The 16,941-nt window shown below is 38.5% G+C and overlaps 1 protein-coding gene across 1 annotated transcript; it reads right to left on the bottom strand.

The window, feature by feature from the left end:
* Nucleotides 1–238: 238 nt before the first annotated feature.
* Nucleotides 239–3,031, bottom strand: ENAM (enamelin). The gene has a single exon (XM_004766351.2). It carries the CDS (start codon nucleotides 3,014–3,016, stop codon nucleotides 239–241), a length of 2,778 nt encoding a protein of 925 aa, XP_004766408.2. The 5' UTR covers nucleotides 3,017–3,031.
* Between the last annotated feature and the right edge of the window lie 13,910 nt (nucleotides 3,032–16,941).

The raw sequence follows: 16,941 nt of genomic DNA, 5'->3' as shown, positions 1-16,941 counted from the left end.
GGTTATTTTGAAGGTCTGTGTTTGTGACAGTACTGAATCTAGAGGCCCAACCTCATCACCTGGGCCACTACTCCTATTGCTGGAATGGGGAAAAACTTAAGGATCACCAGCAAGGTCAGATACTTAACTGAGTCTGGCGGGGGTTGGGGGGACGGTGTGGGAGGGGAAGAATGTTGGGGAACCACTGTAGAATATCAGGTATTTTCCTTCCCCAAAGAATGTTTGGTTGAGATAATCCCTAGGCCTGAAGTAGTAAGCAGTCTTGCACGTGGTCCTGTGGATTGGTCCCTAATTGAAGAGGATCAAATGGAGTGTGTTCATCTGCATTAAGTGGGTCTACATTTATACTCTGAAACTCTGCTCCAGTAGCTAACCTAGACAATGAGTTCGGACTTTCGGTAGGCATAATCGGCTCTTCATCAAATGGGTCTTGCCTTCCAATGCTAGAGGGAGTTCCAGTGCTGGAGGAGTGATACTTGGCTATTTTGGAGCCAAAGCATGGTAACTGTAGGATGCTTGATGGTCTTTGTTGCTGCCTTTCCCCCTCATTTCCTTGCATTTCACTTCGGATTCCTTCTGGCGGAGGGCCTTCATCAGGTGCGCCAATAACAAGCTGTTCTGGAGTAAGGTCAACAGTCCTTTCATTGAACTGGTTGCCTTCAAATATTGGTTCCAAAACCTCGTTCCCATCTCCAAGATCACTTGTGTGACAAGGTGTATTCTTCGACTGAAGGGAACTGGCCTCAGGAAAGGGCATAATTCCCCTCTGACTCAGTTGATTCTTCATAGAGCATGGTGTGTTTCTTCTCAGAGTAGACACATCATCTCTAAAAGAATTTGGGTTTTGACTTTCCCCAGGCAGTCTTTTCTCTGAGCTGTTTCTTTGGTCAGGCAGGTTGCTTGTAGGGGAGATGGTATGTCTTGCATGTTTAGTATGGCTATCTTCTGTGTACAGAGGGTTGGTATCTTGATTCTCCCCTGGTGCAAGACCAAAGGATGGAGTGTAGTCCTGGAGAGCAAGTGGATTGTCCTTGTGTCCTGTGGAGCCACCAGCACAGCAGGGACCTCTCTGGCTTAGGTGAAATACATGTGCTTCTTTTTGACCTGCTGGGTAACTTGGAGGAATTAAGTTTGGGGAAGCCGGATGTTCTCGCTCTGGTGGATTTAACCTGGTAATTTGCATGCCATAATTCAAATTCTCACCTTCATGCCATGTTGGATTTTTCTGAAGCCCAGCTGGGGAATTACTGGGATAGGGCTGGTTATCTTTCTGGTGTGGTGGACTAGGGGGCATTTTGTGTAAAGTTGTTGGCTGATCCCAGAAATTTCTGTTAAAATATGGCCTTCTTTCTTTCTGTCCTTGGGTTTGAATCTTGTGCTCCCAGGAGTTCCAAGAAGGAAACAGAGGGCTTTCTTCTTGTCCAACAGCATTATTAACATAATAGCCCCTGCTCTCCACAGGTGGTGGCACAGTGGGAGCTGTATTATAGGATGGAAAATTCTCATCTGGGTTCCAGGGGTAAAATTCACCATAAGGGAAATCCTCCCTGGGTTTTGATGGATTATCTAAGGAATAGGGAAGGTATTCCTTTGGTTGATTTGAGGTATATTGCTCACCTTCATAGTGCCTAACTGTTGGACCTTCTTTAAAGCTTGTTTCCTCCATACCCCATCTACTTTGTCCTGGGAAATGTTCATCTCCAGCTGGATCAACTGGGTCCTCTTCATTATAGGGGACGATTTCTTTCAGTTCTGGAGTATTTATGGGGTACAGCGAATTTCTGGGTTGCCCTATATTATTGGGAGAATCATCTCTTTCATCCCATGTATTGCTTCTAAGGTATGGTGCGTTTTCCCTGGGGTCATAAGAGTTATAGTCAGGGTAGTAAACACCTCCCCTAGAGCCATGGGACGGATGAGGTAAGTGTTCCTCCGGCCTCCCAGGGTCTTCCTTAAAAGATGGAGAGATTTCTTGGTGATTCCAAGTATTTCTTCCAGCAGGAAAATGTTCTCTTGCAGGGGAAGGAATTTCCTCAGGGTATGCAGGTTGATAGGTACTGTGCTTTAATTCTGGCTGGTTAGTTTCTGATTCATATGGGTTTCTTCTTGGCTCCAAAATAATCCCTTTGGGCAAATTCTGGTTTTGGGTTTGTCCATCAGAATTTGGGGCTCTACTGGAATCTCCTCTTGGGTAATAAGAGTTTTCACGTTGGTCAATAGAATTAAAATTTGGGACTAGCATGTTACTCTCAGGGTGAGGCATTTTATAGTTTGGTTCATTAACTCCATAATCTTGAGAGTTTCTCCAGGAACCAGATGGATCCCTTGTAGGAATGACTATTCTTTCTTTTGGACCTACTGGTTTCTCTCCTGGATTTTGGACTTTTTCATTGCGGACAACAGTACCATGTTTGGGACCCAGAGGAGGAATATTGGTCCCCACAGGGTGTTTATTTGGTCCCTGAGGCTTTCTTCTGATATTTCCCAGATTTGCTGCATAATTGGGAGAATTCCCTCTTGCAGTAGATGCATAAGCCCTGCGATAAATTGGATTTCCTGGACGAACTGCTTGCTTGCGTTCCAAAGCAAAGGAGTTCCACCGAGGACCCCTTTGAACCTGTTGATTTCGGTAAAAAGGCCCATTCTGTCTGTGCCCCATGATAGTACCAGTGGGACGCCATTGTCTCCCTGAAGGAAAATTTCGGATGTTAGGATTTGGATAATTTTCACGAATATTTGGCTGACTTGGTCCCCATGTGATTTGAGTTCTTGGTACTCCCTGGCCTGAAACATTAATGGTAGGGGGTGAGATAACCCCATTCTGAGCCGTGTTTGTACCAGGGCTGTTTCCTGTTGGGCTGGTGTCATTTCCACCCTGACTCCCTCCAGAACTGCGTGCATTTGGTTGAGTAGAATTAGTCTCAGGACCTGTTGAATTAGCTGAGGGCTCAGTGCCCGGACTCTCTGTTTTAGGAGGATCTTCTTCTTTGGGTTTTTCGAAATCTTGTTCAAACATCTCTTCTGAATAATAAGGAGGACGACCCCCAAATCCTTGATATCCAAAATATCCAAAGTAAGGATTCTGTAGGGAAAAAGATGGAAACTGGTAATTACTCTTTGTTTCCTACCATGTTGTTGCTCAGAATAATAGGGAAATTATCAACATGCTTCTTTTAAAACAGTTAGCTATGCTTTCTTTCTTGAAAGTTAATTCCACCTTGGTTTCCTTGACCCTAGTCCCTTCTTGTTCTGTCTTTGGGTACTCTTTCTGACTGTTAATGTCTCAGTTTTCTCTTCCTAGGCCTAGATCCTAAATCTGAGGGGGTTTTTGTTTTTGTTTTTGTTTTTTAAAGAATCCCATTTTCTACCCTTCCCATTCTTCTGTTCCCATTTTACACACCTCTTGAGCAATCTATGGCAGGCCAATTTGCTCAGTACAGATATATACCAGTGACTCCCAAAGCCACAAGTCTGGCCCATGACCCTTTCTCCTGAGGCTGAGGCAGCAAGACTTCATCACTAAAGATTTCATGGGCACCTCCAACTGAATGTAAGTTAAACCTAATACTCCCAAAACTTCCTTCTCCAATATTCTATACCTAAACAATATTCACTGCTATCTACCCAATTTTCCAGGTTTCTACTCTTCTCTAATTTCCTCCAGACAGTTAATAACCAAGTCCTATATTATCTAAACTTCCATTCTGTCCCTCCTCCTTTATCCCCAGTACCTTTGACTATTGCAATAGTTTTCTTACTGGTCACTCTGTGTGTAATTTTACTTTCTTCTAGTCTTGTCTCTCCACTGCCATCAGAACAGTAGAGCTTGGGGGTGGGGGTTGGTAGAACATCTATCACTTTCCTCTTTAAATATTGTCTAAAGTTGCCCTTACCTTTAACGATAGACTCTAAACCCCATTGCACAACATCAAAAGCAGGTCTAAAGAGTGGGGTTCTACACAGATATGGGTTAAAATCTCTGTTCCATCAGTATTAATAATATGACTCTGGGATAACCTCAATTTATGATAACCTCAGTTATTTGTAAACTCAAGATAATAATAGAATATCTACCTCATAAGTTGTCATGATGGTCAAAAGAGAAAACATCTGTCAATCTCAGTGCCTGGGACTTAGTAAGTACCTAACAAACGTTATACCTTGTAAAACACTGCTACCACCACGCTAATAATTTTTAAAAATCATCTGGCCCATGACTAATCCATCCAGCCTCATTTCCTCCCCCTTGTACTTTATGCGGTTGCAAATCTCAACTGTTACCTGCAACGCTGTTCACAATAGAACCTAAAGGTCTATCGACAGATGAATGGAAAAGGCATATGTGGTAAAGACACAGCGTGGAGTACTGTTAAGCTTTAAGAAAGAAGGAAACTTCAATATGGCAGAACATGGATGAACCTCAAGGACATTCTGCCAAGTGACATCCCAGGAGGAGGAAAACAGACTTTTTCATGCCTACGCTGACTGCCTGGGCCATTCTGCTTTATTTTCTCATACTATCTTTTTTTTTTTTTTTTTTAAAGATTTTATTTATTTATTTGACAGACAGAGATCACAAGTAGGCAGAGAGGCAGGCAGAGAGAGAGAGAGAGAGAGGGAAGCAGGCTTCCTGCGGAGCAGAGAGCCCGATGCGGGGCTCGATCCCAGGACCCTGAGATCATGACCCGAGCCGAAGGCAGCAGCCCAAACCACTGAGCCACCCAGGCGCCCCTCATACTATCTTTTGAAAATTTAAAGTCCCTGTTTCTGGGTTGCATACAATTATCTGAATCATTTTTATCTGGTAATTTTAATCTCTAAAGGAATTTTTATTTTACTTTTTAAACTTTTAAACTTTTTAAAACATTTTCAAAAGTTTTTTTATTTAAGTAATCTCTACATCCAACGTGGGGCTCAAACTCATGAACTTGAGATCAAGAGTCGCATGCTTTTCTGACTGAACCCGCCAGGTACACCTTTTTAAAAGCACCTTATGCCATTCTGACACAGTGATTTCCAGTGTCATTATTTTAACCCCCTCCTTGCTCCATTTCCCTTCCCTGGTCCCCTAGAGCCATTTCACTGAGGACGTATATATTTAGGGGAAAAAGAAAGTAAGTTCCAGGGGTGGAGTTCCATGCCAGAATCAAAAATGATTTTTGGGGCGCCTGGGTGGCTCAGTGGGTTAAGCCACTGCCTTCGGCTCAGGTCATGATCTCAGGGTCCTGGGATCGAGTCCCGAGTCGGGCTCTCTGCTCAGCAGGGAGCCTGCTTCCTCCTCTCTCTCTCTCTCTGCCTGCCTCTCTGCCTACTTGTGATCTCTCTCTGTCAAGTAAATAAATAAAATCTTTAAAAAAAATGATTTTTGATGACGCGGAGTATTTTCACAGTGTATATCACTCTGTGACATGCATTTGGCTCTTCTAGTGTGGTGTGGTAAAGAAGCCATTGGACAGGGTGTCAGAAGAGCTTGGGGTCCAGTTTATCCACTAACTCTGTGGGTGAAATTGACTCGTAATTTATCTTCTTTGGGTTTCAGCTTATTTGTACAATGAAGGAGTTAGATGATTACTTAATTCCCTTCTGGTGATAACTTTATAGGATGCAATTCCTTCCAGAGTCCAAAGACTCTGGGAACAAAGGTTTTAAGGTTAGTCTTCTTAGAGAGAGACAGAGAATAAAAGAGAGAAAGAGGGAAGGAGAGAGGGAGGGAGGGGGAGAGAGAGAGAGAAAGAGGGAAAGGGAGGGAGTTAGGGAGAAAGGGAGAGAGTTCAGGATGTATAGAAGAGAAATGATATATCACATTTATTTTTGTTACTGGATATTTTTCTTACATCATGGGCACTTGAGCTATAAATTCTTATGTTGAATTTTACTCTTTTTATTAGATAGGAATCAAAAAGCAGAGGCTAATGGATTGCAATTCCTAATGGGGAATGTAGCTTTACTTGTACTCACTCCTCCTTCTTCATTGCTGACTGGTGGACGTCCATAACCCGGGGGTACCCTCTGAAATGGGAAAGCATAATGAATGCAAGGGGAAACCATGTTCTGTGCTGCCATTTGTTTGCACGACTCATGGTGTCTTAAATTAGTTCAAGTCAATGATTTGGTGTTAGCATTGTTCGTTTTTAGCTTCTGAGACTTTAGCTCCCACAATCTTTTTATTATAATTATTAAAATTATAATCAATCAGTGAATACTGGTAAATACAAAGTTTTCAGCTGGATTCTAGATTATCCTACTCAGAATACCATGTGTGGCTGCATCTCCTAGCAGTCACCCCTTCACCCCCCAAACACACACACACACACACACAGAGGAAGAGAGAGAGGGAGAGATTTGAGTGCTATTAGGATCTAAACATCCATATTAGAACATGTAATAATGGAGATTAAATAATGATGCTCTTTTTAGGGAGTCTATGTCACATTTTGGATGACAAACTGACAACAGCTTCTGGATTATTACTATACCTTTTTTATTTGAGTAAGGTTTATTTTCCTAATCAGACTTGGAGGCTGAGCATTTGCTCAGGGGAGGGTTTAGAAAATCGATCCACCTCCCACAGACCTTCAGGATGTCCTTTGTGGATGAGATCATAGTTGAACACAAGAATCATGCTTATCTGCAATTCTTTTTTTGCTTATCTGCTTTTTGAATCTTCACCTGGTACTGCCTTAGTTTCCTGAGTTCAGAATGACCAGTGAAAGGAAGTCACTCTTTTAAAGAAAAAAAAAAAGTAAGGAACTCTTACTTCTTGAGTGAATTGTCCCTTATCAATAAAAAGGCCTCTTGCTTATAGAGTTATAGACAAGAAAAACCAATGCCATAGCTGAAAAAAAGTCATCAAATATTTGCTGCTTCTGTTAATTTAATAGCAATTGGGCTTTAAACTTTTCTTTAGTTCAGTTTATTTTGTGATTTGTATTTTTAATTCTTGTGATATAATTTCAATATTATGTTTTATTTTAATGAATTTTAAACTTTAAAGGACTCTCATAAATATTATTTTTCAAGATTCTTTATCCTGAAGCCTCTGTGGCTAGAAATAATAAGATATCATGAAAAAATCTTAGTCTAATCATAGCTCATGATTTTCAAACTCCATTTTGTCTCAATTTCCCCATGACATTCAATGAAATAATCTTTGTATTTTCTCATCTTTTAGGGAAGTGGGGAATAGTAGCAAAATAGCACGGTCCTTTAAAATCATTTCATTAACTAAGTTATTAGTGGTTGGTGATTTCAACTGTTCATGCCACCAATTTGCCCAGGTAAAAAATTCATTAAACCATTTTTCCCTACATGATTGCTGATGTGATGATTTTTTTCTCTCATGCTCTCCAGATAGCATTTCATTTAGGGAGTGTGAACTCATACTAGTTTGAGATATAACATGTTAATATTATTTTTCACTTCTAGTATAAAGAAAAAAACTCACATGTGGGACTTGCCAGGGTGGTTGTTGATAGAGCCCATTGCTGAATGGTGGGAATAGCCCATTGCCGAATGGTGGGAATGCCTAAAGAGAAAGAAGGATTCATTCAGTGATGGGGACGCGAGAAAGATAAATGGAAAACAAGACAAACCTATTAAATACAAGGTACAGTGTTTGCTACTTGGGAGTCTGCATCTCCCTTTGCATTAAACTGTGATTTCCTTTTTTTTAGGGCTGAGATGGTAATAACAACAACCATTAGTATCAGCATCCGTGAACACTTCTGTTGTAGGTACTGTGCTATGCATTTTACTGAGGTAAGCTGATTGAATTTCATATAAACAGAGAAGACACATGCCAAAGATGTAATTTCCTTTTCACAGAAGATTCTGGGGTTCAGAGAAGTTGAGTCATTTGCCCAGAATCTCTCAGTTGGTATATGATCCAGGAGGGTCTTTTTATTCAATGTTGTATTCTCTACATCTGTAATGGCATCTGATAATAAATATAGTGAATGTTAACTGACGAAGGGATAGCATTCTAGAAGCACCACACTGGATAATACCTTGAGAAATCATTTGCACATCTTCTCATTTTACATCAGGAATATTCACACCACACAGAAGTACTGGAAGCATTTTCACCTTTCAAGTATTTTGGGTTATCATAGCATAGATCTGGAAAGGACTTAGAGATTGTTTCTTTAGTCATGGGGAGCCTGGAGCCAGAAAGGTAAGGTGGCTACTCAAGATCATTCAACTAACAAGGGCTGGGGGTACAACTTGAATCTCTGTTCCCTGACTCATCTGTTAGTGCTCATGTTACAATACCATGCTGTCTCTGCGTTTTAAAAGGAGCCTCTAAGGCAACAGTATTTTGGTAAATTTTTTTTTAAATTAAAAAAAAGTGTGTGTGTGTGTGTGTGTGTGTGTGTGTGTGTGTGTTTAATAATCTGTGCACCAAATGTGGGGCTCAAACTCGTGACTGAGAGACCAAGAGTCACATGCTCTACGGACTGAGCCAGCTGGCCTCCCCTGTTTGGGTAATTTATTTTATTTTATTTTTTTATAAACATATAATGTATTTTTATCCCCAGGGGTACAGGTCTGTGAATCGCCAGGTTTACACACTTCACAGCACTCACCATAGCACACACCCTCCCCAATGTCCCTAACCCCACCCCCCTTGTTTGGGTAGTTTTTAATCACACAAAGACTGGAGGTAACCTGCAAGGCAATTTTCAATAGGTGGTTCAGGGTCACCTGAGAAAAATGTAAAAATGAACGATTTGATTTCACACATGGCAGTACCTGTATTGAGAAACATCGGACAAAGTGTGTATGTGGGGATGGTATGCTTCTCCAAAGCCCTCTGATGACATTTATTGACTCTGGTTTGGAATTTTGCAGTGCAAGCCTCACCTGAGGTGGCTGGGTTTCCTCTTCTGGCTGTGCTGGCGTAGGTGGTGGCTGCTTTAAAGGCCGCTTTGGCGGTGGCTTTTTTGGTTGAGGCTGGCTGGGTTTCTGAGTCTCTGGGACTTGATCAGTCTTGCTCTTTTGGCGTTTGGGTGCTGAAGGGGATGAGGGTTTCTGTGGGTGGCCCGTGTTGGGTGGCGGTTGAGGCCACATGGGCATCTGGTACTGTGGTAAGAACTGGGGCATGCCATTCCCATACAAGGGGCCCAGTTGTGCCATCTGCAAGGGTAGCAAAAAACGGTCAAATTGTAGGAGGGCCGAGGTTCCAGCTCTCCTCATCCACTAATGTTAGTCTCTAAAACTCAGACAAGGGTCTTCAAATTTCTATGAAACTTAACTCAACCATAGAAGCCTCAAGATCTTTAGCATTTCTTAAAAATGTTGCCTTGCAGAAATGAAACTCTGTCTTTTAGAAAACCAACCAACGAAACAAAAGCAAAAGATAGGATAAGGTGAAAATGTTTCGTTTTAAGAGTTTGGCTGATAATTTTCTAACTCTGAAACACTGACTCACGTAAGTGTATGAGTCAGGTTACAGAGGAGTTGGCATCCAGTTCAAAACTCCCGTGACTTGTTACAGGCTGGAAAAGGAGAAAAAGCAAAAAGAAGATAAAGGAAGGGAAAGTGACAAAGAGAAAAAAAAACAACAACGAAAAAGAGAGTGATAGAATAAAAATTCCCTTTGTAAACATTCTTATATGGTGCCTGGTGAATTTTCATTAATTCCATCTGCATTATCACAATCTCCACAATTTCAAGGTTGGCAGGGAAGCAAAAGTAGTTCTAATCTGAAGAAGCTGATTTTTGAATTGACCTCCTACAATGTCAGTTCCCATTCAAACATTCCTGCTTTGGCTTAACACCAGTCTCTATGCCCAGTCTTCATTAATCAGTCTCTTGCTGTCTACTGGGTGATGGACACAAAGACAGCACAAACACCATATGGACTGATGGAAGGTGAAATTGTGAATCTTGCATTATGATGCAGAATTTCATGACCATTAACTTGGTGAAAATTTCAGATCACAGGCAAAGTCACTAAAACCGAGAATGAAAATTTGAAAGAGTTGGGCCAATCAATAGTTAGAGAGAAAATTGACCAGGATGATGATGGTAGGTAAGAAGCTTTCAAAGACAATGGCTTGAATAAAGGATTAAGAGAAAATTGAGGAAGTCCTTGATTTTTCCTTCCAATGGTTCTTAGGATCATCACAAAAGTCAAAAGTGACATATAATATTTTTTCAGAAAAACTATGCCAAAAAGATCCAATGGATACATGATTCATTATTAGTTGCTTCTGAGAATTAGCACTAGTGGTAATTTTAACTTAAACTTATTTTAAAAAGATAAAAACTTATTTCATAATTTTAGTGTTATCTTTCAAGATAATCCAAATAAAATTTACCCCCCCCACATACAACTGGAGTATTTACTATGCTATTTTTTGTCGTCATTATTTGTGAATGCATGTTGTGTGATCTTTTCCCAGAACTAGTTTCTCTTGGATATAAAGAATGTTGGTAATTAATAAATAATTTTTATTTATGTAAGAGAACAACAGTAAAGAATAAGAAGAAAATTTGGGGTGAGGAGAAAGATGAAATGATTTTCCCCTTTGAAACTCTTATCATGATTACATTACAATTAAAACATGTGGATAACTATTAGTATCTTTATTAGTTATGACAAACCTTATAATGTAATTATCCATATATAAACAAGAAATTGTCAGAAATAATACAAAGCAGAACTTACATGTGGGGCATTCATAAAGTTGAATTGACCATATCGCATCATCTGTGACCAAAGGAATGCAAAAGTACAAAGTGAAAACTTTTTATCTAATCAATCTACAAATCACCAGAAATAAGATGAATTTCTGGTTTTAACATATAACAGTCATAATGTCTTTTACTAGTTATGCATGAATTTAAAATAAGTATGCAATTAAAACCCTAGGTCACTTTAATTTTTAAGTCAGAATTTTATTTTGAGAAGAATTGATAAAGGATAATCGAGAACAAAAATCTTGTGTACTTTGAAGTTTTTCAATGTTCTACTCAACGTTTGATGTTTGGAATTTGAGAATGTGCTAATTCTATGAAAAGATGATTCTCCTTTCTGATGTGTATTGAATTTGACTAATGGTCTTGGCTAAGAGTCATGTAGAAGATACTATATGCTTATGTGTTTACCTTCTAAAAACCCTTGGTACAAATGTCTACCTTTGCTAGCTTAAAAACTTAACGAAGAAGCTAACATTAACTATACATGGACCCAAATTCACATTTACCTTGAAAGTGAGTAGGTGGTATGAAGCTGGGGAAATTACTACTTTGCCTTGATTTGAAGGTTTGTCTTTCAAATTTCCCTCCCTCTGTTTCTTTCATAAGAAATTTTATATATCATAAAGTTTTCCCTTTTTTTAATGGACTCTCCGGGGAGGGCTTAGGAAAACTTCTCCCCAGGGACTTAATATACATACCTCCTCACTTTTACTGCTAAATCCAGGCATTCGGGGCATTTGCATCTGGAAGTAAGAAAATACTGGTGTCAAATTCAGAACATCACTTGAAGTGGACCCAGTAATTATTTCTAAGCTATGCAACAATAGAACACAAAGAAAAGTCCTAAATTTTGTTTTTTTTTTTAAAGATTTTACTTGTTTATTTGACACACACACACAGAGATCACAAGTAGACAGAGAGGCAGGCAGACAGAGAACGAGAGGGAGAAGCAGACTTCCCGCTGAGCAGAGAGTCTGACAATCCCAGGAGGCTGAGATCATGACCCAAGCCAAAGGCAGAGGCTCCACCCACTGAGCCACCCAAGTGCCCCCTAAAATTTTCTTTGATACTCACTGGCATAGCAACAGAATTACCAAGCAGACCTAGAAAGACCAGGAGAATCTTCATTTTTCCACTTGGTACCTGGAATATAAAACTGGATTTTATTTTTGGACTGTGAAATGATTCTGCTGGTGACATTTTGCCCAACTGTCTGTCGAGGAGAGCACACAGAAATAGACCGTAATGGGGGCCTTGGCCACCGTTTTTGCTTTACAGTAAGAAACTGCTAGTTACTACCTGGTACTGTCCTAAACTGTGAAAAGTGTCAGATTAAACAGGAAAGATAAAAATGAGGTAGAGAGAGAGAGAAGATTGATACTTGAGAAGATGGGAGATGGTTTATATCACTGGAATGTGACATTAGAAACTAGGAATTTACCTGAAAATAGGAATATTGATGATTTTGCTAGGCTGGTTTAGAACAGCATAGTAATGTCTGATTATAATCACCATTCAGAATAATCTCAGTTTCAGTGAGTGTGCAATCCAAAATCAGTACCTTGAGATACTTTCTAAGGTGCCATAGACAACATTCCATTATACAGAGGCTAATTAAAAAAGCTAGAATATTCCAGAATCCTATCCTTTTATTCTTTCCTCTATTGTTTTTATTATTATTATTGCTTTTATTATTATTATTTTATCTTTAAAATATCACTTCTGCTCAAGGGCTGGTCAGAGAAATAGAAAAATATAGGCAAAGGTATATTTATATCTTTGTTAGATACTTTAAACACATAGAAGAAAAGACTGAAGACTGTAGACTTACATGTGAAGGTTGAGAATGTTTTCATGGATTTCGTTTATCCCACTCTAGTTAATTATGCAAGCCTGTGTAATTAAGACTTGTAGTTATATCTTTGAACAAGGGTTTTTTTTTTTTTTTAAGCATTTACTTGTATAATACCTTAAGAAAACTCCGTTCCATTTGCATATACAATAGAGGAAATGATGGTTTTAATCAGAATGAATTATTTCCATGGTACATCAGTTACAATACAATTCCTAGCATAGTAACTAGCATGTAGACACCAGTGGTAGCTCAGTCTTTTTTGTTCCTCTTTCCTTTTTCTGGGCTTGAAATGCATCTAGCAGTATTTTGAGACAATGCTTGCCCTTCTGTTTGCTTCCCATAGGAGCAATATAATTAAAGGACACTTCAGTATTTTCCTAAATTTTAGGGGTAATCAATTACCTTTTATATATCAGAGGAATTGGGAGAGTCTAAAGTCTCTCTAAAGAGAGTCTTTACTTTCTTTAAACAAAGAAAGTAGTAACATGTAAATGCCTTTCCAGTTAATTAAAGATTTTCAGAGTCATGATATTATAGAAAATTAAAAATAACAACTGACGCTAGTGTCTTCAGTATAGGCTCACCAGAACACAAGAAAGCTAATAAAGAGAATATTGGTGAATGCTTTCTTTTCTAAATCTACTTTCTAAGATTGTGGCCCAAGATTTTGGGGGGAACTGTTAGATATTTAATTTCTTACCTAATCTTGTCTAATCATCCATTTAATCTCTATAGCAGCTGTCACTGAGATTTTTGATAATGTCACACACTTAAGCAAGAAGATGTAGCTTTTTACTTTGCCAATACAAAATGCCACTCATTTTCTCTTTTTGTGAAATTAATATATTATATTGGATGACTGATAGTTTCCTTCCATCTCAAAGGTTCATTATTGGATGAAAGTCTATGATTAACTCTTTCTTTTTTAACTGAAAACGCACATTGTGGTGGCTGTGGAGTACAAAGACTATATAAGTTCTTACTTCTTCATCTTATCTTTGTTTCTTCTGACATACTTAGTAGTGTCTTACCCTCTTAATTGTACTTCTGGCTGTATTTAGTTGATATGTGACCTGTAGGTATTATAAAAAGTGAATAAAAATACTCACCAAGTTATCTAGCTTAGGAAGAGAGGCTCCATGCCTCAGTGCCTCAGTGGCAGCATGTTTTCACCAAAATTTTGAAAAACACAGATTTGGCATGAGAAGAAACTCAAATATAGAAATGAAGCAAATAAACGAAATGAATAACAAAAATTCAGCTCTAAGGCAGCGCATGTCATGTTAATTATTTTATCCAATTTTTTAATTTTACCCAATCCAAAATAAATCAAATTTTAATTGGATTAAATCCAAAAATTAAATCTAAAATCCATTATTAAATCCAAAATATTGGATTTAATTTGGATTATTAAATCCAAAATCCAAAATAATTATACAATCCAAAATATTATTAAATCCAAATTAAAAATTATTTTATCCAATCATAGCCTTATTAGAGGGACTTCAAGCTGAATCTTCTGTTGTGTTAAGAGAAGGGTAAAAGCTAACTTAGAGAGAAAATGACCCAGGAATGGTATTTTTGAGATACTTCTAATGCAGTATTGATTAAACTTGATTGCTCTATAGGGAGATGTACAAAAACATAATATTAAATGAGATCTAAGTAGCTTGGAAGAAAAATTAGAAGAAAACAATCCCCCAAATAAACCCAGTTTAAAGTTTTATCGGAAGGTCAGTATGCAAACAATGACTATATAACCAACATCAGAGAATGCAGTAAGGAAGTCAACCAATATCTATGAATTAAGTTCATTTTTTGGCACTATATTAGTTATGCTGATAATCTCTAATACTCACCCAATTTCAGTTAGTAGCTCCAATATAGAACAAATAAGTTTTACTTGAACTTTGTTAGCCTGTCTTTGAAATATATTCTTACTTTCTACAGTGGAAATAACACAAGTTGCTGAAGCCAAGGAGATCTCAAGGAGCAAGACACGTTTATTTCTTAATAATAAAACAAAAATTCTTCACGAAGATGTCATGTTGTGTAACAAAAAGGCTTAAAATTAAAAAATTCCTCCTGTAAGAAAGTTTGGGATAGCAAGGTCACATTTAAGCTCTGTTGCAGACCTGCACAACCAATCAGCTTTGAGAAAAATGGTTTTGCTATCACAAGAGTTTAAGGTTAAAAAAACACATCCAATGTAAACTTATAATGTGTTATTACCGGAGCTGTCAAATCAAGTCTCTTATTATGTATAATAACAGTCCAGGAAAATGAGCTTACAGCTGTAAGTTTTGGAAGATGCTTTCCTTGATGAATTTGGAGTTTTTCAAGTATAGAAACTTTGTTTTTGCAAAGATATTTAGGGAACAAAAGTGAAAATTAACTATATCCTATTGTGATAAATCATGGACTATCATCGAAATGCAGGCCAACATATACTATAATTAAATATATTTAATTAATATTTATTTGGTACATAATTAAAATGAGCTGTAATGTTATCTCCACAGACAACTCAGGGACTTCCTTTGGTTTGTATTACATAAGGCTACCAAGACATAATATACTAAGACATACGAAGACGTCTTTTTTTTTTTTTTTAACATTTTATTTATTTATTTGACAGACAGAGATCACAAGCAGGCAGAGAGGCAGGCAGAGAGAGAGAGAGAGAGAGAGGAGGAAGGAAGCTCCCTGCTGAGCAGAGAGCCCCGATGCGGGGCTGGATCCCAGGACCCTGAGATCATGACCTGAACTGAAGGCAGAGGCTTACCCCACTGAGCCACCCAGCTGCACCCCCCTTTTTTTTAAATTAGATTTTTAAAAGAATTTTTAATTAACATATAATGTATTATTAGCCCCAGGGGCACAGGTCTGTGAATCATCAGGCTTACACATTTCACAGCACTCACTATAGCACATACCCTCCCCAGTGTCCATAACCCAATCCCCCTATCCCTTGCTCTGCTCCCCCCAGCAACCCTCAGTTTGTTTTGTGAGATTGAGAGTCTCTTATGGTTTGGAGACACTGGAGTTTTGATGTTGGCCTGAGCCATTTAGGTTATTTTGAGTTGCCACTAAACTTTACTTTTTAATCTTTATTTATTTATTTATTTATTTTTATAATTTTTTATTTTTTATAAACATATATTTTTATCCCCAGTGGTACAGGTCTGTGAATCACCAGGTTTACACACTTCACAGCACTCACCAAAGCACATGCCCTCCCCAATGTCCATAATCCCACCCCCTTCTCCCAAACCCCCTCCCCCCAGCAACCCTCAGTTTGTTTTGTGAGATTAAGAGTCACTTATGGTTTGTCTCCCTCCCAATCCCATCTTGTTTCATTGATTCTTCTCCTACCCATTTAAGCCCCCATGTTGCATCACCACTTCCTCTTATCAGGGAGAGAACCTAGATGTACTTTTTAATTTTTTTAAGTAAGATCTAGGCCCAGTGTGGGGCTTGAACTCGTGACCCTGAGATCAGGAGTTACATGTTTCACCGACTGAGCCAGGCAGGTACTCCTACTTTTGACCACTTTCTTTAGTTACCCTAGTTCCCTCTGCCACAAGGTTGATTAGTGACCATGAGATAATTCATGTCTTAAATATTCAGCTGAGCTACTGAATGGGTGAATTCTTAGTAGTGGTGGGTAGGATGGAGAAAAAATCAAGTCTCTTTTTTCTTTCAAAACACTGAAAAAGTGCTTAACTTGATAAAATATTTTGAAACCAGTCATTTGTGAACTTTCCCTTTGACTCTGGTCATCTCTGCTGATTTTATAAAAAAAAATTTCCCCTTCAGACAATTACTACTACTAGTAAACATGTTAATGGTATGACTTTTAAAAAATTTAAGCATCTCTCCTTTCTTTTTCCTCTGTTTCCCCTCTTGTCCATAAGACAAGTCTTAACCTCTTAACTGGGATCTGTAAATGTATGAAATTGTGTGTTTGGGTGTAAATGCTTTTTTTTTTTTTTTCCGTAAAGGAGAACCCCTATCCTCCATTGGTCTCTGACCTCCAAACTGTTGTTTTGTTTTGCCTCCAATTATTAAGATTCTCTCATTGTCCTAGATGTGAAGCCAGTAAGAACAGAAAAGTCTTTTGGTTTCTTACTGTAGATATGGTAAAAAGAGGCCAGGCTTTGGAGTTGGCAGGCCTGAGTTTAAACCTTCCACAAATATCCAATTGTTAGTTTCTCCATTTAGCAAAATGGGGACAATATGTTTCTTCTAAGAAGTAATTAAATAATGCATGCAAAGGGCCTAGTGCTTAGTAGGCACAGAATGATGATCAGTGACTGATAAGTACATGGTTCCACATTACACTTTGTAATGATTTATTTTATCTTATTTATCTTGTTTTA

Source organism: Mustela putorius, unplaced genomic scaffold (assembly GCF_011764305.1).
Source record: "Mustela putorius furo isolate JIRA1106 unplaced genomic scaffold, ASM1176430v1.1 tig00000430_pilon_pilon_pilon, whole genome shotgun sequence".
Lineage (NCBI taxonomy): Eukaryota > Metazoa > Chordata > Mammalia > Carnivora > Mustelidae > Mustela > Mustela putorius.
The sequence above is the reverse complement of the archived record's forward strand: the minus strand, read 5'-3'. Positions and strand labels throughout refer to the sequence as shown.

Bases quoted from the DNA above. Each gene is read 5' to 3' on its own strand.
- ENAM (XM_004766351.2), bottom strand. From the start codon at position 3,016: ATGTTTGAACAAGATTTCGAAAAACCCAAAGAAGAAGATCCTCCTAAA.